The sequence below is a fragment of the Terrapene carolina genome, unplaced genomic scaffold (assembly GCF_002925995.2).
Source record: "Terrapene carolina triunguis isolate 2854851 unplaced genomic scaffold, T_m_triunguis-2.0 Scaffold779, whole genome shotgun sequence".
NCBI classification, from domain to species: domain Eukaryota; kingdom Metazoa; phylum Chordata; order Testudines; family Emydidae; genus Terrapene; species Terrapene triunguis.
The window spans coordinates 142,537-162,660 of NW_020665130.1; the positions used below are offsets into that span (position 1 = coordinate 142,537).

The window sequence follows — 20,124 nt, forward strand, 5'->3', positions numbered from 1 at the left end:
CCTCCCAGAGCCAGCCCCACAGCTGCCCTCCCCGCGCGCCACCGCCCCCTGCTCTGGCCCCTCCCGCCGCATGGGCTATAGCCCCGCCCCCCGACCGAACTCCTGCGCGCGGCGGCGCTGCTGCAACCGCCCTAACGGCAGCGACTCGCGGCGGCCACCCCCGCCTCCCGCAACCCAGTGCGGTGCGTCACTTCCGGCCGCTGCTTCGCTCCGCCCCCTTCCCCCCCAGTCCGGTGCCAGGCGGGGCTCGCAGCTGCTGCTGGTAGGAGCCGCCCGAGCGGGGGGAGCGGGACCCCCCCGGTGAGTCAGAGACCCCGTGGGGGGGGCGAAGCCGGAGTTGCGGGGGGGGAAGGTCAGTGAGGGGGGGGTTTGAACTGTCTCTGGGCAGCAGGAAATTCCCGGGGGGGGACCTGGGGCGGAAACCGGAGTTGCGGGGGGGGGAGTTAATTGGATCCGGTCCCTGTTCGTGCCACTTGCCTCCCCCCCCCCACAGCTTCTCTCCAGTTCTTCCCCTTTTCTCTCCCGTGTCACACGTGGGTGTAAAACCCGGGGCGCCCCCCCCATTTCCCCTCCACCCATCAGCCTCCCCCGATCCCTCCTGTTCTCCCCATAACCCTCCAATGTCCCTTTACAACCCCCTCCCCACCCACTGTACCTGCAGCGATTTGTCCTGGGCCCCGTGGGAAATTGTTGCCCTGAGTCGTTCCCCCAAAGGGGTGGGGGTCAGTGGGGGCTGTTTGGGGGAGCCCTGAGACCCGGCTGCCTCTGGGGTGGGGATGGGGGGGCTGTTCTCTGCCAGGGCGGGGAGGGGGGAGCACGTGTCCCCCATGGGGACGGCCCAGACCCCGTTACACAATCTCCCGAACTGCCGACACAGTCACCCCCAGCCACCTGCCCATCCCCCACTGCTGCCCCCTTCCCTCATCCAGGGACCTTCCAGCTCCCCCTCCCCGGCCCCCTTCAAACTGGTCCCCCCAGGGCTCCCTGCGGCCCGTGTGAATGGGGGGGGGGGAGAACCGCCACTTTCTGTTTATGTATTGGACAGTCACATAAAATCCCTTCAAACTGTCCCCCTTTCCCCTCCCCTTATTTAACAGCGACATAAAATCCCCTCAGATACTGGTGTTTTTCTCTCGTGATCAAATGGGGAGTTTGGGACCCGTTTTCTCTGCAAATTTCAAAGATTGATATAAAATACCCTAAACATTTGCCCCACGTTCTCTCTAGTTGTCTATTACTGATTGAATACGTCCTGAGATTTTCCTGTCTCTCTAATTATAAAATACGAACAATCTCAGATTTACCCCTTTTCTCTAATTCTTGAATGTGAATATAAAATCTTTGTAAATGTTGCTCCTTTTTCTTGATTTAGTTATCAAATATAGATGTGAAATACACTAAAGGAGGGAAGGTTGTTCAAACTCTGTCCCTCTCTGCTCAGGATATGGGGCTTCGGCTTCCTGGGTCAGACGCTGCAGCCTCCGCTGTGATCAGAGTCCAGGCTTAGCAGCTGCTGTTTTCCCCGGGGAGCCGGGGACAGGGAGGTCCTGGGAAGTGACCTTAATTAAGGCTTCCTCTGTGCCCACCTGAGGTGAGGACTTTCTCCAAGTGGTACTAGCCCCCTAAGGCAGCCCTAGGCCCTGTTAATACTAAATTCTGAGCCAGAGACTCCAGGTAATTGAGAGACCTCAGGGGAGGTGCTGGCTGTTGTCAGTGCTTGGCTGTGTTTCCTCTGCGTGCTGCACCAGCTCTGGCCAGGTAGCCGGCACCACAAGCCTGGATCGAACTGCCCCTCAGGACCACGGACTTGGGTTGAGTGCCAAAGGCGCTTGGCCAGGTTTATTGTTAACGATGCACAGTCCTAATGCCTGGCAGACTGTTCGGGAACACTAACACATGGATGCCCGTTACAATGGACTTGGCTCAGTGAGTGGTGGGACTTTCCACCCCCCTCTGTGACCCCTCTCTTCTACACTGATACAAACAAGTTCTGTATTACCCCTCTGACGTGGTTAGTTACCACCCTTCACCTTGTACTTGGTGGTTCGATCCAAACATCTCTATCCATCACCCTGTCCTCCTGCCCTGATCTTTAGGAGGGGTCAGTGTGTCCCTGTATCATCTCTGGGGAGTGTGTTTATACCATAACTTTGTGTCGGGGTGCTCTGGTACTACCCCTCTGCTAGGTGTTTACGTGACTTCTTAGTGCCTGGGACTGCTTGTGTTTGTGCAACGCCAGCCAAGTTCATGGACCACATGGTGAACTTGCAAGCAGGCATCTGTTTCGTAATGGGGGCTGACTTTTGCCCAGTGCCTGACTCTTTGCTAACTTTGCTTTAGGCCTTACCCCAGGCCCTTATACCAGGCCTCCTGCCTCAGACTTTCTAATACACTGGGGACTGGCATGAAAGAGACTCTGCACAAACAGCTCTTCCCATTAGCAATTGCCAGGAGAAAATCCAGCCATGGGAGAGCAAACAACCAGGAATGGGACTTTCCCAGCCAGAGGGGCAGGGAGAGAGCACAGGGGAAAGAGAGACTGAAAGGGGCAGTGGGAGAAATGAGTGGGGAGAGATATTTCCAGGACTCTAATCTGCCCAGACACATGTATTACAGCATCCCTGGGCAGTGTCACTTTGCTGTGGACAAGATGAGTATGAGAGAGAGGAAAAGCCAGTTCCTGACTCCATATCCCCCCCAGCTGGGGTGTGGCTGCCATGGGGTCAGTGTCAGAGGGAATCCCCCACAATGACTCCTTTGGTTCTGCTCTTTTCTAGCAAAGACTTTGTGACTGGAGAGGCTTAAAAATGTGTCTGTGAGCATAGCCTGGCAGGAGGGGCCAGGTCTACATTGTAACAAAGAGATCAAGCGTTTTCCCAGCATGGCAGAATCTATCATGTCTGTGCAAAGGGAAAGGGCCTGGGGAAATTATGATGTGAAATGAACTAAAGCCTGTTCTGAAACCTCCACAACTGCCCTTCTCACCCTGCCAGGCTGCAGAATGAGGTCCGTGTCTCGCTCCAGCTCATCCCATCCTCCCTTGGGACAGGGAACAGAAATGGCTGCAGAGGAGCCAGTTCAGCTATGGATTATTGGGGGTTACTTCTGGGCTCCTGCAGGAGGGAGAGGGGCAGCAAATACATAGGAGGTGGGAAGGTTTGTGCAGTCTGGTTTGGAGGTTGGCGCGGGGCAGGAAATACACAGGGTGCAGAAAGGGAAAAGGACAGGGTCTGGCAAACCTGCCAGAACTAGTTTAATATGTGGCTTAGATTCTAGGAAGAAACCAGTGAGGTTTGGAGGTGGAAATGCTCTAATATATGGAACAGGAAACAATCAACTTGGTGGGGCTAGGAAAACTGACCAGACTCCCAGTGCTGGAGCCTGATCCGACTAATCAGCGGCTGCTGTGAGATATGAAGGGGGCACCCACCAGTCAGACTTAGGGGAGATGCCGCTCCTCTCACATCCAGCTCCTCACAATGAGGAGGGTGTTGGGCTTCCTACCAAGGAGCTCTCCCTGGACCCTACTAGGGGCTTCATCTCCTGTATCAGTCTGTGGCTAGTAGGGGTGTGATGGATCTGCTGGGAGAGACAAGGGGCTCTCTCACCGTGATGAATAGTGGGGCTGTGAGTGGGGCAGCAGATACTCAGTGTTGGCCTCTTGTTCTTTCAGGGGCCAGTGACCTTCGAGGAGGTGGCTGTGTATTTCACCAGGGAAGAGGGGGGCTCTGCTGGACCCTGCTCAGAGAGCTCTCTACAGAGCCGTTATGCAGGATAACTATGAGAATGTGACCTCGCTGGGTAAGGATTCCCGTCCCCTCGGTTCTTAGAAGGGGAAGTGACTAATTAAGGTTCGCGTCACCCCCACAATGCAACCTCTACTCTGGCCTGTTTCAGCATCACCCCACATGCCAGTGACACACAAACTAGCGCTCTGCCCTCCCCTGCTCCAGGACACTGCGGGAACAGAGCACAGGAGCAGAACAGCACAATGTCAAATATCTCCTGTTTGCTAAGGTAAAAATGGGGGTTGGTCCAGCATAAAGAAAAGAAACTTCTTACCCCCGGACTTCACTCAAACACTGATCCTAATCCACAAAAAAACAGCTCCGACTTGCAAAATGATCCCACTCCCCTACCCTCACCGCGAGGATTCCTTCTGAGTCGTTACCTTCACTCGGGGCCGGCTCCAGGCACCAGCAAACCAAGCACGTGCTTGGGGCGGCACATTTTCAGGGGCGGCATTCCAGCCAGCCTTTTTTTTTTTTTTTTTCCCCCTTGGGGTGGCAAAAGCCTAGAGCCGGCCCTGGCAGCAGCAGCGCGTCCTGCACTGGGGGCGCCCTTATGGCCGGGCAGGCTCCGAGCATGGGACACTCAGGCTGGGGGCCGCCCCGTGGGGCGTACGGAGCCGCCTGTGGGTGCCGCAGGGCGGCCGCCCCCCAGCGCCGCAGCCCGAGCCACCCAGGGACTGCGACAGGGCAGCCAGGAGCAGCAGCAGCAGCGGGGCCATAGTGGGGACCGGTGCCCGGGGCGCTGCTGTGCGAGACCTGCGTCCCGCTCTCCAGGGCTCCGCTCCCTCTGGGGCTGCCCTGCCCTGGCTCCTCTGCCGGGCGGTCCCTCGGCTCTGCCCTCCCGGGTCCCGGCCAGTCCTGGAGGCGGGAGCCCTGGCTGTAGGAACCCTGAGCTGAGGCGCGGCCCAGGAGACCCGCTGCTTACCTCGACTCTGCCAGCACCAGACCGGCTGGAGGCGAGGGGGGAGCGGGCAGAGTCAGCACTGGTGGGGGGAAGCCCAGTGCTGGGGCAGCAGGGAGTGCGGGTGGGGTGGGGGGGAGAGCCCAGGGCTGGGGCGGCAGGGAGGTGCAGGGGGAGCCCAGGGCTGGGGTTGGGGACAGCTAAAAAATTTTTTGCTTGGGGCGGCAAAAAACCTAGAGTCGGCCCTGCCTTCACTTGCCCCCTCACTGAGCCCTGGAGAACACTAGCGTGTCTCCCACTAGAGTGCTGACAATCCCGGTGGCAAGAACTCCCCCTTGTGCACCTTTAGTGACACAGCCTACAACACTGAGCACTGACATGGGGCAGACTCGGTCCCTCAGGGGTCACCTGCACCTCTCTGCATACCACAGTCACAGCTCTGCCAGGCTGCTCCAACTAATCCCTCCACCATCCGATTACAGCTACCGAGTGCACACAACTGGAGAGCGTGCAGATAAATGCTGGTATTCCCATCTGTAGAGCACAACGCAAACAATGCCATGTTCTTCGTCCTTCCTCGTATCTGTTATAGATTCATAGATTATTTTTTTTAAAGCCAGAAGGGATGATTAGGTTATCTAGGCTGATCTCCTGTGTCACTCAGGCAATAGAATTTCATCTAGTTACTGCTGTACTGAACTGCACACTTTGTGTTTGACTAAATCATCTTCCAGGAAGGCATCCAGCCTTGACAACAGATGGAGAATTCTCCAGTTCCTGTGGTACTTTGTTAACCTTTGCACCACCCTGACAGAGCCATTCCCAGAGGCTCTTACCAGCTGCAAGGTTTCAGTTGGGAGCAGAGTTAAGGTTGCATTACGGGGCGGGGGGGGGGTGCAGCACTGGGCACCTTTAGCTTTGCAGTAAAGTAGTTTCTGGGCATTTAGTTTGCAACATTTTTTGTAGTGGACTTTCTGCCACTATAACTGTGTCTACATTGAATCTTTTGCCAAAATAGCTATGTTGGTTTAGGGGGAGGGGGGTGATTTTTTCACAGCCCTATAGAGCAGAGCTGTAGTGGCAAAACTAAAGAGTAGGCCATGTCAGAGCCTGCCTGTGGATTTTACAGCACTTGAAATTATTCTCAACAGGGAAGCGAAAGACACTTTACTGGACTTTGTACAATTTGTCCTCATCTTTCCTGAAATGTGGTACCCAGAACTGGACACACTACTCCAGTTCAGGCCTAATCAGCGTGGAGTAGAGCGGAAGAATTACTTCTCCTGTCTTGCTTACAACACTCCTGCTAATACAGCCCAGAATGATGTTTGCTTTTTTTTGCAACACTGTTCAATCATGTTTAGCTCGTGATCCACTATGACCCCCCAGATCTTTTTCTGCAGTGCTCCTTTCTAGGCAGTCCTTTCCCATTTTGTATGTGTACAGTTGAGTTTTCCTTTCTAAGTGAAGTACTTTGCATTTGACCTTACTGATCCTATTTATTTAATACCATTTTTCCAGTTTGTCCAGATCATTTTGAATTTTAATCCTGTTCTCCAAAACACTTGCGAACCCCTCCCAGCTTGGTATCCTCCACAAACTTGAGACGTGTACTCTCTATGCCATTATCTATACCATTGATGAAGATACTGAACAGAACTGGACCCAGAACTGATCTCTGGGGACCCCACTCGTTGTGCCCTTCCAGCATGACTGTGAACCACTGATAAATACTCTCTGGGAATGGTTTTCCAACCAGTTTTGCACCCATCTTACAGTAGCTCCATCTAGGTTGAAATTTCCCTAGTTTGTTTATGAGAAGGTCATGGGAGATGGTATCAAAAGCCTTACTAATGTCAAGATATACCACATTTATCGCTTACCCCCTATTCACAAGGCTTGTTACTCCATGAAAGAAAGCTATCTGGTTGGTTTGACACAGTTTGTTCTTGACAAATCCATGCTGACTGTTACTTATCACCTTATTATCTTCTAGGGGTTTGCATATTGATTGCTTAATTATTTGCTCCATTATTTTTCATGCAACAAATCATGCTGTCCGCTTGCTTCCTCGGTAGAAGTTGCAGGTTGTACCCCTGTACATCCAAATGTACCCCCGACATGCCATTATCTAAACTCAGGATCCTGTTTATTTTTTCGTGTAAATTTCCTCTCTCGAAGATTTCACAATCTCTTCATTAGCATTTGGCTCAGCGTACAAACTGGGACACATCTCCCGTCTGTCTGTCTGTTCCCATCTGTCTCTTGTCTTATTCTTAGTCCGTTTTGTTCTATGTCTGTAGAATTTCTAGGATAGTGGGATCTGGACAATGACTGGGGATATGAGCATTACGGTAATAGAAATAATAAATAACTATAATTGGGAGGGTCCAGGCAGTGGGAGGGAGGGTGTTGGAGAGCAGGGGAGTGTCCAGATGGTGGTAGGCTGGTGGGGGGTAGGTTTGGGGTGAAGAGTTCCTGTGAGCTGGGACGTCTGGGGGCAGTGGGAAGGAGATGTACCATGGAGTAAGTTCTGTAGGGAGTTGTGATGCAAGGGGGGCTGGAAGAAATGGGAAGGGTCAGGATGTCAAGGAGCTGGGAGGGGTGGTGGTGGTGGTGGGAGTAAAGGGGAGGTGGGGGCTGGGTAGTGTTTGCTCCAGGAAATGGGGGAACTAGCAATGGGGAGGGAACTGGAGCTCTTGGGAGTCGGAAGCAAAGACGACTTGGGGCAGGGGGAAGGTGAGACGGAAAGTGGTTGGACAGCGGGAAATTTGGGGGAAGCTCTAGTGAGGAAGGCTGGCGGCGAGGGGAGGGGAGAACACGAGGAGCGGGTGCTCGTGGGTCCCAAGAAGGTGGGGAGGGGTGAGAGCAGTGGGTGTCATAATGAGTGAGAAGGCTAGCTGCACCCTGTCCCCTTCCTGCTGTCTCTCAGTGCGCCCCCCTCCCCCCACAGGTGTCAGGCCTCCTGCCTTTTGCTCTCCTGGACTGGAATTCTACAACTATCCTGCTCCTGGACTAGACCGGGGCTACAACGTCCTGGGTATCCGCTGGACTTACCCAGCAGGCCTGGCACAAATATGCACTTCCTTGGTTATGTCTGTGACCCTCCCAGCATCCCAGGGGAAGAGGCTCCATGGTATCTGATAGTGAATTTCAGCTGGCCTGACCCCAAGTCACTAATGTCTTTACCTGTCTTGAAAAGGTGTCATGAAAGATATCAACAGAAAGCTACTGACATGATGTTCGTTAATATTCTTGCATGGTGTATGTATGGAGAACAAAGGCAAGATTACAGATAGCTGGGGAATGATGTTAAAGCTTGTCTGCCAGCCAGGGCTGAAGTTACCCCACCCTAGACAAAGGCAGGTGGTTCTGCCACCTCGAAGGCACTTTCAGGGTACATTAAGAGACAATGGGAATGCAATTTACATAAACGAAAAACAAACCTGTCATACTTACAAGGGGCAGAGGTAACCACTCAGCATCATGGCAGGGGAGGCTATCTCAGGACCAGACCAAATTCCATTTTAGCAAACACCAGCAGGGGAAGAAACCAGCATGGAATTTCCTTCATCACTAGACTCCAGGCCTCCTTCCTCACAGCTTGAATGCCCTTTACTTTGGAGGGGAACCTCCAGAAAACTCCCTTTCAAAGGTTGACTGAACTATACAAAAGAGAGGTGGAGAACCCCAAGTTATCTTTCATTTAAGATAATACTATATAGAGCTATACCTATCTCATAGAGCTGGAAGGGACCCTGAAAGGTCATTGAGTCCAGCCCCCTGCCTTCACTAGCAGGACCAAGTGCTGATTTTGCCCCAGACCCCTAAGTGGCCCCCTCAAGGATTGAACTCACAACCCTGGGTTTAGTAGGCCAATACTCAAACCACTGAGCTATCCCTCCCACAAAGATGACAAAGGAACCAAGCACTTTTGACTTTGGGGGAGATATTGAGTAAGGGGGTGGTCTCAGGGCCAGTGCAACCACGAGGCAAACTAGGCGGTTGCCTAGGATGCCAAGATTTGGGGGTGCCAAAAAGCGGTGCCCCCCAATTTTTTTACAGTGTTTCAGCCTGCCGCCGCCCCCCCCCCCCGCGCTTCCCCTGAGTGTCCCCTGGCCGGCCCCCACCTACCGCCCCCCCACGCTTCCCCAGAGTGCATCCCACGCTGCCTCCACTCTGCTGGCTCTGGGCATCAACTGCTGCCGCAGGGTCTTAGTGCCTCTCCATCACTAGTGGCAGGGCAGCCTGCCCTTCCCCCTCCGACCCTTCCCTTTTCCGGTGGGACCCTCCACCAGCACAGCCTACCCCCCGTGCCCGCAGTCACCGCTCCTGCCCCACACTGGGCAAGGGTCACCCCCAGTGCGGCTACAGTGAGGAGCAGCAGCAGGGGAGGCGGCGCACATGTGATGGCAAACCCCCCCCCAGCACCCACCACCGGGGAGGCGAGGGGGCTTCCTGGACCTGAGAGGGGCCTTAGGAGCATGTGCAGTGACCGTGGTGCAGAGTGAGTGTGCTGCGGGGGGGAAGGGAGGAGAGAGGAGGGGTCCCTCCCCCAGAGCTCACTGCTGCCCTCGGGGAGAGGGCTGGGGGGACTCCTTCTCTCTGGCCCCATCCCTGGGGCAGCATGCCTGCACCCCAAACTCATCCCCAGCCCTGCTCCACCTGAGAGCCCGCACCCCCAGCCAGAGCCCTCACCCCCCCGCACCCCAACCGTCTGCCCTAGTCCTGAGCCCCTCCAACACCCCTCACTCCAGCCATATCCCTCATCCTCCTGCACCCTAACCTTCTGCCCAGCCCTAAGCCTCCTCCCACACCCCAAACCCCTCAGCCCCACCCCACAGTCCTCACCCCTCCACTTCCTACACACCCTCTCTGCCCCCAAACTTCCTCCCAGAGCCTGCACCCCAGCCCTTCACACGCCCTCCCAGAGCCTGCACCCTTCACCCCCTCCTGCACCCTCACCTTCTGCCCCAGCCCGGAGCCTGCACCCACTACCCAAACTCCCTCCCAGAGCCTGCACCCCAGACCCCCTCTCCCACCCAAACTCCCTCCCAGGGCCTGCACCCAAGACCTCCTCCCCCTACCCAAACTCCATTCCAGAGTCTTAGGCAGGTGGGGGCTGGAGTTTGGGGGGGGTGGGTTCTAGGCACCACCAAAATTTCTACAGACCTGCAAACCCCTGCCAGTATCTGGGTTTTAAGCCCTGTTATGCCTGCAACAGGCCTAAGCCTGTGAGTGACCCCCATAGTAGCTGCCTGAAGTGCTTGAGGGGATCACACATGAAAGACAAGTCTCGGATTTGTAAAAATTTTCGTCCGAGAACGTAGAAGGAGCATGATATTCGTTTGAGGGCTCTCCTCATGGAGGCTACACTCCGCCCGGCGCAGGACTGCAATCTCGGCAGGGCCGGCTCTAGGTTTTCTGCCGCCCCAAGTGGCGGGGAAAAAAAAAGCCGATAGGTGGCACTTCGGCGGCAGCTCATTCACGCCACTTCCTTCTTCGGTGGCAGTTTGGTGGTGGGTCCTTCACTCCCTCCCTTCCTCTTCGGCGGCAGCTCAAAGAGGAAGAGAGGGCCTGAGGGACTTGCCGCTGAAGACCCGGACGTGCTGCCCCAATAGCGGACAAACGTGCTGCCCCTTTGTATTGGCCGCCCCAAGCACCTACTTCCTTCCTGACTCTAGGCCCGGCACCTCGACCTCGGTTTGTAGTGCACTCCTGGCACCGGGCTCAGTCTGGCACCACTACCCCTCGCCAGTGCCCAAGAAGCAGTGAAAAAAGTGGGACTCCCTGGCACCAAGCAAAAAGGGTCAAGGGACATTGGGCAAAGGACCTAGTTCAGGCCACCTGCCCACCCAGAGCTGCATGGGGGTTTCTCTCCGATTGGATCCACTAGTCTCCCCAGGGATCCACCGCTGACTCCTGGGAGTGGCACGGGATCCCAACTCACTATTGTGTGAATAGGCGTGTGTAGGTTGTTGAAATTTATCATATTGATATTGTCAGTTGTCACCATTCTAATTTTAAAAAATTTATTAGTAACAATAATTGGATATTCTAAAGGTAGAATAAAATGTAGTAGATTTTGATATGAAAGAATGAAGGAAGGAAATATACGTGACTAAAAAGGGTGTGTTTTTGAAAGTATGTTGAAAGTTTATAATAAGCAATGGTCCGGGGGGGCAGGGCAAGTGAGGGGGGGGCACAAAGTGGAAGTTTCGTCTAGGGCGCAGAATATCCTTGCACCGGCCCTGGGTGGTCTGCCCTCTTGGTGGAAAATAGTGTGGTAAGAATCTTACCTTGGACCAGGACTGTAGTTTTATTAGGTCCTAGTCTCTAGAAAGCATTGTTCACTTCCTGGTAACCATTTCTAACTCTATTGTTTATATCTGAACTGACTTTAAATGCTTTTGTTAGATTAAACGTTTAGTAAATGAATCTGGTGCTGTCTTTGAATACAAGTGATAGCTATCTCCAATTAAAGTGATAAGCTGGGCCATTTGTCTCTTCTGAGGGCAACCAATCCTTATTCCTCTGAACGGTCCAGGAGAAAGTAGCCGTTGCAGAGCACATGGTTTTGGGAAAATTAAGGAGTGGGGGTGTTGCGATCTCTTGCCAGTTGTATCCAAGGCTGGTGGAAGCCAGAATGTGTCAAGGGTGCCATAAGCAGGTTGCTGAAGTCAGAGCTGCTGGTCCAGGGTTATTTATCTCACAAATACTCAGTGCGTCCTTCAATGCCAGACAAGGGAGCTCCAGCAGCAGAACATTGAAAGTCACCTAGGATTACAGATGACAACGCCTCACTGGCCTCGACTGCACGGCAGAATGTGAAAATGGCCTAGGTCGGTAATTAAACTCCTTGAGATGTGGAGCATCTTGCTCCCCCATCACCATGCGCAATAGCCACAATCTCTCTTCTCTGCAGGCTCCTTGGATTTTGGGATCCATCTTTCCTGAAGTCACCTGGCCTGATTCTTATTTTTCACATTCTGCTTGTCCAGAAGGAAATGGTAAACCGCAGAAACTGCTAAAGGAGAAAGCAGTGTGTATCTGTGTGTGTATGTGCGGGGAGGTGAGAATAACTCCTACACAGCACCAAAAGGCAACACACCCTCAGAGCCAAAGGAGGGCGGGGAGAGGGAGAAGTGATGCCTGTAACAGAAGCGTCTAACCCAGTTGTCAGCTGCCAGCGTTTTGGAGCTGAACAGAGGCAGACCCCACTCCAGAGAGCACAAGGAAGTGTGTGCTGGAGGGGGCCCCTAGAAGGGAAAAGGGAGAGACATTTTTTTGAAGAACATAAGAAGGGAGGCTCCCGTGGGGAAGAAGAAAAGCCCTGGGCAGCCTTATAAGCAGTTGATTGTACCCGTCCAGCACTGGGGGGGTGGGGGGAGGTAATGTTGTTAGCACATAACTGTCCTTTTGCTAGTCACTCAGGGGTGAATGCCCAGGATAGGAGGGGGTAATTCAGCCTCTGTCCACCCCACGTGGCTAAGGCTGTCAATAGGGCACGTTCACTAAAGGCACAAGGAGCCTAGATCCTCCTGTTAACACAAGTTCTGCCAGTTGACCAGGTACCATGTCAGTCTCTAGGACCACCCTTTGTTTAACCAGAGAAATCTGTGCACCATCACATTTCCATCCCACGGATGCCTGCCCATTGATTTTGACAACCTTAATATGCTCCATATCTGCAGAGCCAGTTCTCCTAAAAGGTGTCAGGTAGGCTTCAGACGCCTCCGAGGCTTTTGCAGCTATCATTAGCCCATTATCATGGCTTGGTTGGGGCTTGGTTTCTTTCAGCAGGGTACTGATACACCGATAACACCTTCTTGGGCTCTCTTCCTTCACAGGAGATCTTTCTGCTTTTTGCTTTTCAGCTTCCAGTGCAGCTTTCAGTCACATTTCTGCCTGCCAGAGCTGGTACTTTTCCTGCTGCCTCTAACTTTGCAGTTGTCGCTGCTCATATTTATGCTTTACTGTTTCATTTTCCCTTTCCCAAAGTAAGCAGACAGAACACAACAAACTGTAACCTTTCTTTAACTGTTTCCAGCCACCTCGCTTGAGTTTCCCTTAAAATCACTATACCAGTGCTTAAAATAACAAGCTGTGCATAGATCTTTCTCACAGCGCCACTGTGACATTACCCTTGGACTGTTGAACAGCTGTTTCCTCTCAGTTCCCCAACCCGGGGTGCCTTTTACACTGCTTTGCTGTGAGAACAGCCTCTCCCGGCCAGTTAACCCACAGGCTCCAGCATGTCATTCACTCTCGCTGCACAGTATTGGGTGCTGCTAGCCCAGGGGTTCTCACAACACGTATTTTGGTGGCCTCAGAGTGCGGCCACGAACTCTTGCTGGCCTCCGCTCTGACAATTTTTCCTAAAATACTTAATTAACTTTAGGAAAAACAAAAATAGGCACCTGTGCATGTCCAGATCATTGTAATTTATGTAGGGTTTTTTTTGCAGACTCAGTAATAAAATAATATATAGTTGTCTCTATTCTTTACTGGACCTAAACAGCAGAGAAACACAAATAAGGTGCTTTGCAAGTTCTTGTCTTTTGTTCTTGTTTCTTTTGCATTTTTGGTTGCTTTTTTCCCCCTAGACTTGCTAGGTCATAAGTCGGCTGCTGTGAAAAGTACTATTTGTATGTTTCTTAATGTCACTTTTCACAGCCTCTTCGCTAGCTACTAAGTCTGCTGTGAAAAGTGATATTAACAAACCTATAAATATCAATTTTCACAGCAGACTTACTCAGCCCTGGCAAGCTGGGGGTGGTGGGTTGATGGGGGGTGAGACTGGAGCTGGCACTCACTGCTGTGCGGCCAGGGCCCGGAGCCCAGGACTAGAGCCCAAAGCCCTGCAGCAGGGGCCTGGAGCCCTTAGCGGGGGCCAGGGCAATGGGGGGCAGGGGTTGAGCCCAGGCCAGCACCCACTGCTTCATGGCCAGGCCCAGAGCCTGAAGCCCCATAGCTGTATCCTGGGGCCAGAGCCTGCCACTGCACAACTGAAGCCTGGGACCAGAGCCTGAAGACGGAGGAGGTAGCAGGGACCAGGGAGATGTGGGGTGTTGAGCCTGGGACCAGCACCCCCCGCAGGCTGGGGCCGTAAGCCCCACAGCTGCATCTTGGGGTCCGACAGCTGGAATCCCGGGGATGGGGCCCACTGCCATGTGGCTGGCGCCTGAACCCCCATGACCAGAGCCTGCCACCTGCCACCCCAGGGCTGAAGCCCAAGCCTCACCATGCCCAGAAAGGGGACAGGGCCCAATCCCTGCTTTACTTCCCCGAATCACTACCCAGGATGCTGTGGTGGTAAGAAAAGCCCCTGGTGGCTGCATTTGAGAAACACTATATTAGTCAGCCACTTAGAAATTACTCCAGGGGAGAATACTAGCAAATTCACTAGTCTGAGACTTTCCCCCGGAAATGTGTTTCTTGCAGTGTCCAGCACACTACTGATACTCATATAAAGTCTGTCATTTCATCAGTGGAAAATGACCTGCACCAACCTTGTTATCCCAAATGGAGTTTCCCACACTCTTTAATCCAAACACACTGGTTAGATAAAACAGTTTTATTAACTACCGAAAGAAAAGATGTTAAGTGACTACAAGTAATGAGGCATAACATTCCGAATTGGTTACGAAAGAAATAAAAGATAAAACACAAACTGACGTCTAACTTCACAAGCTAAAATGTCTTTCTCTAACCGCATGTTGTGACAGGCTGGCTTTCCTTTCAGCCAGGGCTCCCCTCACCCTTTCCTGCTGCCCAAGTTCAATTCTTCAGGAGGCGTTGATGTCATGAGCACAGAGAAAAGGGAGAGAGTCTCAAGCAATTTTCTCACCTCTTTTAATAATTCAGTCCTTTGCACTAGAAACATCTTCAGTTTTCAGCTGAATCATGGTGAAAGGCTGTCTGTTGTGGATGTGAGCTTCAAGCCGTCCTTGTGATGGAATGTAAATTTCTTGTTCACCCTTCCCCTGGCCGGAGAATGGCCATTTAACCAGGTGATAGCTTTGCTGTCTCTGAGGAACCAGTCTCAGGGTGTTCCACAGAATTGTAATATTTTCAGTAACATCATACAGTAAAATCTCATAACTACATACCGTGTTGCTTAACAGGATGATCATGTTCAGCGGATTATGAGTTTTCAAATGATCCCTCCCAAGGCATAATTTGTACAAAATAGATAATTTTGTAAAAGCGGGAACATAGGAGTACAGACTGTCACACATTGTCTGTCTGTGCGTGTTCCCAGCAGATATGCAGGTAGTTCAATCCCTCATAAGCAGAGTGTTCTGCACCTTTGAGAACCTGAGGAGGTGGCCCTGGGATTTCAATGGTTTACTAAGGACTGGAGTTAGACTGTTTTTTATGACAGAGTCTTAGGAATTCACCTGATCTCATTTGTTTTCTTTCATCTGAGCAGGGTTTCTAGTTTCCAAACCTGATGTGATCTCCCAGCTGGAAGGAAGGGAAGAGCCATGGGTCCCAGACCTCCTCGGTTCAGAGAAAAGGGAGATCCTGAGAGATCCCTGCACAGGTGAGGAAACATTAAATCTACTCAGAATCTAAGTGCCTGAAGTTGATATCTGGTGTACCCTAGGAAGACCTTGGGAGCTCTTTGAGTTCAGGATTGTCCCCAGGAGGTGTCGTATCCCCAGGGAAGATATAGCTCATGGCGTACTACAGATCCTAACTGACATCTGTCAGTAGCTTCTTCCCTTCCCACTGAGTATTTAGATGGGATGTGAAGGCCAAATTGATTCCCTTTGGGGGAAGAGTTTGGGGGGAGTTCAGTTCCTGGTTTTTATTTGACATCTCTCCAGCACTTGTTTTGGTTTGCTCTTCCCTTTTCCATCCCTGTTTGAGGTTTCTCTCTCTGTCCCAGCAGGTGAGGTGATGGTGAGTGAGAATGAGGAGCAGAATTCTCAGCAGGAAGATCCTGAGCAAGTGGAATCACACAGAGCATTATTGCAAAGATTGAAAGGGGATGTGTCCAGGAGTCATGAGCAGGGAACAGCCTGTGAGATTCAGCACAGACCAGAGAGGGAGCAGGGAAACCAGCCAGGGGAGAAAATGGGAAAATTAATTTACTGTTGGGGAACTCACAAGGACTCGAAGGAAACCACAGCCCAGCAGGAAATCCTCAGGACAAAGAGAAAAACTACATGCCCTGAGTGTGGGAAATACTTTAGTCACTGCTCATCCCTTATTAGACATCAGAGAATACACACAGGGGAAAGACCCTATGAATGCTGTGAGTGCGGGAAAAGCTTCACTAACAACTCAAGCCTTATTACGCATCAGAGAATCCACACAGGGGAAAGACCCTATGAATGCAGGGAGTGTGGAAAAAGCTTCACTGACAGCTCACACCTTACTAAGCATCACAAAGTCCACACTGGGCAGGGACTCTATGAATGCGGTGAATGTGGAAAAAGCTTCACGGATAGCTCAGCCCTTCTTAAACATCACAGAATCCACACGGGAGAGAGACCCTACGTATGCTGTGAGTGTCGGAAAGCCTTCAGTCAGAGCTTTGAGCTTACTAGACATCAGAGAATCCACACGGGGGAGAGACCTTATGGATGCTGTGAGTGCGGGAAAAGCTTCATTCAGCACTCACACCTCATTAGGCATCAGAGAAACCACACAGGTGAGAGACCCTATAAATGCGGTGAGTGCGGGAAAAGCTTCACTCAGAGCTCAGACCTCATTATACATCAAAGAATGCACACGGGGGAGAGACCTTACGTATGCTCTGAGTGCGGGAAAACCTTCATTCAGCATTCACACCTCATTAGACATCAGAGAAACCACACGGGTGAGAAACCCTATGAGTGCTGTGAGTGTGAGAAGACCTTCATTCAGCTGTCAGAACTTACTCGACACGAAAGAATCCACACAGGAGAGAAGCCCTATGAATGCCGTGAGTGTGGGACAAGGTTCACTCAGAGCTCATCCCTTAAATATCATCAGAGAATCTGCAAGGGAGAGAAACACCATAAAAACCTCACAGGCTAGCCAGACATTTTTTTCTTTAATACTTTTGCTAATTTCCATATAGTAACCTTTAAGTCTGTTTGAACCGTTTGCAGCACCATTATCCCTCAGCTTGTCCAGAGGAGTTGCCCATTTTTGCCTTTTGCATTTCGCCCTGTTTTGGAGTGGACCCGGTTGTCCTTGCTATCAACTCCATTGTCCCAGGAGTAATGGGAGTGCGTCCCTTCTTCAAGGAAACAAGGAGCATCACATTTATACTGTTCCTCCTATTGCAAAATTATTATTAGGGTCATCAATGATACAGATTGTTTCATTCTCAGTTGTTCTCACGTTGCTCTGGGTTGTGCTGAAGAGCCGTTATTTTTGGACCTTTTCCCCCCGTTATATTTAAATGTATTTTAAATGAAGAGGAGCAGTGGCAGGGAAAAACGTGTCATTTCAGCCTCGGTGACACTGGAAGGAGATGGGGTGACTCACAGAGATTCCTTCCTTCCCCATCACTGCAGAACTGTTACCTCCTCTCTGAGCCAGGCAGAGTTTATCTTCATCACATTCTGTCCCTCTACTTCTCAAAGTGTCATGTGATGCAGTGCTCTCAGCTGTCTGTGTTTGGAGATGACGCTTTGACTTCTTTAATCCTATATCAGAGTCACTATGACTGGAGATGAAAATGTCAAAGACCTGGAAGGGGAATTCAAATGAATCCCAAACACAGTGGGATTATTTGCAGTTTAAATCCCAGTTTCCAACTATTGGCCAAGCCACTTGGGGGAAGGTTGGCTGTATTTTCCTCCATTATGATGATACTAAAATGCTAAAACTTTTCTAAATTACATAACTCGACAGTGCTGAATGAAGCAGGTTTGAATGGATCAGAGGAGAGTGTGGTGGGAGAATCTCTTATCCCAATTCTGAGTTATTAGATGTAACCTGCTCTGGAATTTCACTCGACACTTTCACTGTCATGTATTCTGTTTCTCTGTGATGTTGGTTTCTATCTTTCCTGAAAAGTTGTTTGGTCGCCCAATTGGATATTAGTTTACTTTGATGAGACGTAGCTCAGATTTATTAGAGACTTTGAGACAAATGACCATTTGCTAAAGTCATTACTTCTCACTTCAGCATTGCTTTTTCCCCACCCCTCCATGATGATGTGGAGAAAGTTCATGTGCAGTTCTGTCAACAGGAGAGAACTCTCCAATTTACTGGACATGCTAACAAAGAAGCAGCAGTGATTTTAAATCTCCACTGGGAAATGGTGAACAACAGCAGAACCCCAACTAACTGAAGCAAGTGCAGATGACCACAGTGGAGTTCAATTGTTTAAGCCAGTGGTTCTCAAACTTCATTGCACCGTGACCCCCGTCTGACAACAAAAATTAATCCATGACATGCCCCTCCCCCTGATGGAAGCTGAAGCCCACGAGCTTCAGCCCCAGGCGGCAGGGCAGTAGCCCGAGCTCTGCTCTGCAGAGTGGATGAAGCCACACCCGAGTCCTGCCGTGTGTGTGTGTGTGTGTTGGGGGAGAAATGAAGCTGCACCCCAAGTCCTGCCATATGGGGGGGCTGAAGCTGCAGAATAGGTGCAGAAAAATATCTATTTTTGAATAGAAACTCCACCTCTGGTAACTTACCGAGATTCTGGTCCAGGCCTTTAGCTAGTTCCTAAGTTAAAGAAACACTGGGCATGTTTGAGGAAGCCGTTCCGCACTAGCACTGCTGAGATTTTTGAGTGGTTTGGTAAAGGGTTCTACTTCAGAGAAGTGTAAATGTACCCTAGCCAAGGCCAAGGATTCGGAAAAAAAAGGGGGGCAGAAATAGTACACACCCAGTTCTTAGTTTTCACCCAGTAAAGGCTGCTATGGCGACGAATGGCCCAAGGAAAATTGTTTGTACAGCTCCACTTCCTAGTTAAGTGTCACCGATTACAGTCTCAAAGGATGCCAGGGTTAGATTGAGAACAATCATCTTTCACCGTTTGGATCCAAAGTTTCATGAGGCAAAGAGAGAGAGAGTCCTTCCGAGGACATTCCTTCCCTGTGAATCCCAAACTGGCTGCCACTTCCATGCTGTGGAAATGATGGTAAGCAATGAGGGAATGAGTGTGTCAGGCTCCAATTGCAGACTGCGGGATACATGAATGTTAGAGTTCTGATCTATGGGTTTGCGTCTTAGGGCTCGTCTACACTTAAAATGCTACATCGGCACAGCTGCACATGTGGAACTGCGCCACTAGTGCTTGAATGAAGAAGCTCTAAGGAGAAGGGAGAGAGGTCTCCCATCAGCTTAGATAATCCACCTCCCCAGGAGGCGGTAGCTTTGTCAGCAGGAGAAGCTCTCCCGCTGATATGGCCCTGTGTACACAGGGGGGAGGGGTAATACTCTGTACCTCAAAGCACCCTGGAATCCCCATATTCACCACTGTCATATGATGGACATGTTTTGTACAATGCAGGCCTTGTGAAGTATCATTTTAAGTCTTGGTCTGTTGAACCTTAATACCTTGTTGAATTGTAGGTATGATCCTTGTATGTGAAGTTGTGAAGTACTGCTCTATGTGTTACTGAAATACGTTGTGAGGTTAGGAAACGCCCGGAGCCAGCCTTTCTGCTGCAACAAGGGGAGAAGCTATCACTGGCCAGACAGGCGTTGATGGCCCACCAAGAAGAATCCACTCTCCCAGAGGCTCCTTAGAGAGGGAACATATGCCGTGGGGACAGCCTAACCCAGGGGTTGGCAACCTTTCAGAAGTGGTGGGCCGAGTCTTCACTTATTCACTTTAACTTAAGGTTTCGCGTGCCGTAATACATTTTAACGTTTTTTAGAAGTCTCTCTCTATAAGTCTATATTATATAACTAAACTATTGTTGTATGTAAAGTAAACAAGGTTTTCAAAATGTTTAAGAAGCTTAATTTAAAATTAAATTAAAATGCTGATCTTACGCCGCTGGCCCACTTAGCCCGCTGCCGGCCTGGGGTGCTGTTCACCTAGTTCAGCAGCGGGCTGAGCGGGGCCTGCGGGACCCCGGCTGGCAAAGGGCTGGCAGCCGGGACCCCAGACCGGCAGCGGGCCGAGCGGGGCCGGCGGTTGGGACCCCAGACCGGGGGTGCAGATGGGAATGTGGGGAGGGGTGCAGGAGCTCCCGTTTGGTGCTCAGGGTGGGGGTGGGGATGTGGGGGGGTGCAAGAGTCAGGGCATGGGGTGTGGGTGGGCTGGGTATGTGGGGGGGTGCAGGAGTCAGAACGGGGGCTGGAGGTGTGTGAGGGGGTGCAGGAGTCGGTGTGGGATGGCTGGGTATGTGGGGGGGTGCAAAAGTCAGGGCTGGGGTTGTGGGGGTGTGCAGAGGGCTGGGTGTGTGGGGTGGGATGCAGGGGTCAGGGCAGAGGGCTGGGTGTGTGGGGTGGGGTGCAGGGGTCTGG

The 20,124-nt window shown here is 51.6% G+C and overlaps 1 protein-coding gene across 2 annotated transcripts in view; it reads left to right on the top strand.

Moving 5' to 3' along the window:
- Positions 1-19,494, top strand: part of LOC112124643 (zinc finger protein 501-like) — a 37,305-nt gene extending 17,811 nt beyond the window's left edge. Inside the window, exons 1-3 of one of the 2 annotated variants that reach the window (XM_029913659.1) lie at positions 3,627-3,801; positions 15,128-15,241; positions 15,593-19,494. In XM_029913659.1, coding sequence (XP_029769519.1) covers positions 3,768-3,801; positions 15,128-15,241; positions 15,593-16,725 — 1,281 coding nt within the window. In that variant the 5' untranslated portion in view covers positions 3,627-3,767 and the 3' untranslated portion in view covers positions 16,726-19,494. Of the gene's footprint in view, positions 1-3,626; positions 3,802-15,127; positions 15,242-15,592 lie in introns of those variants that run through there. The other variant, XM_029913660.1, reaches the window with a different exon arrangement.
- The last annotated feature ends 630 nt before the right edge of the window (positions 19,495-20,124 follow it).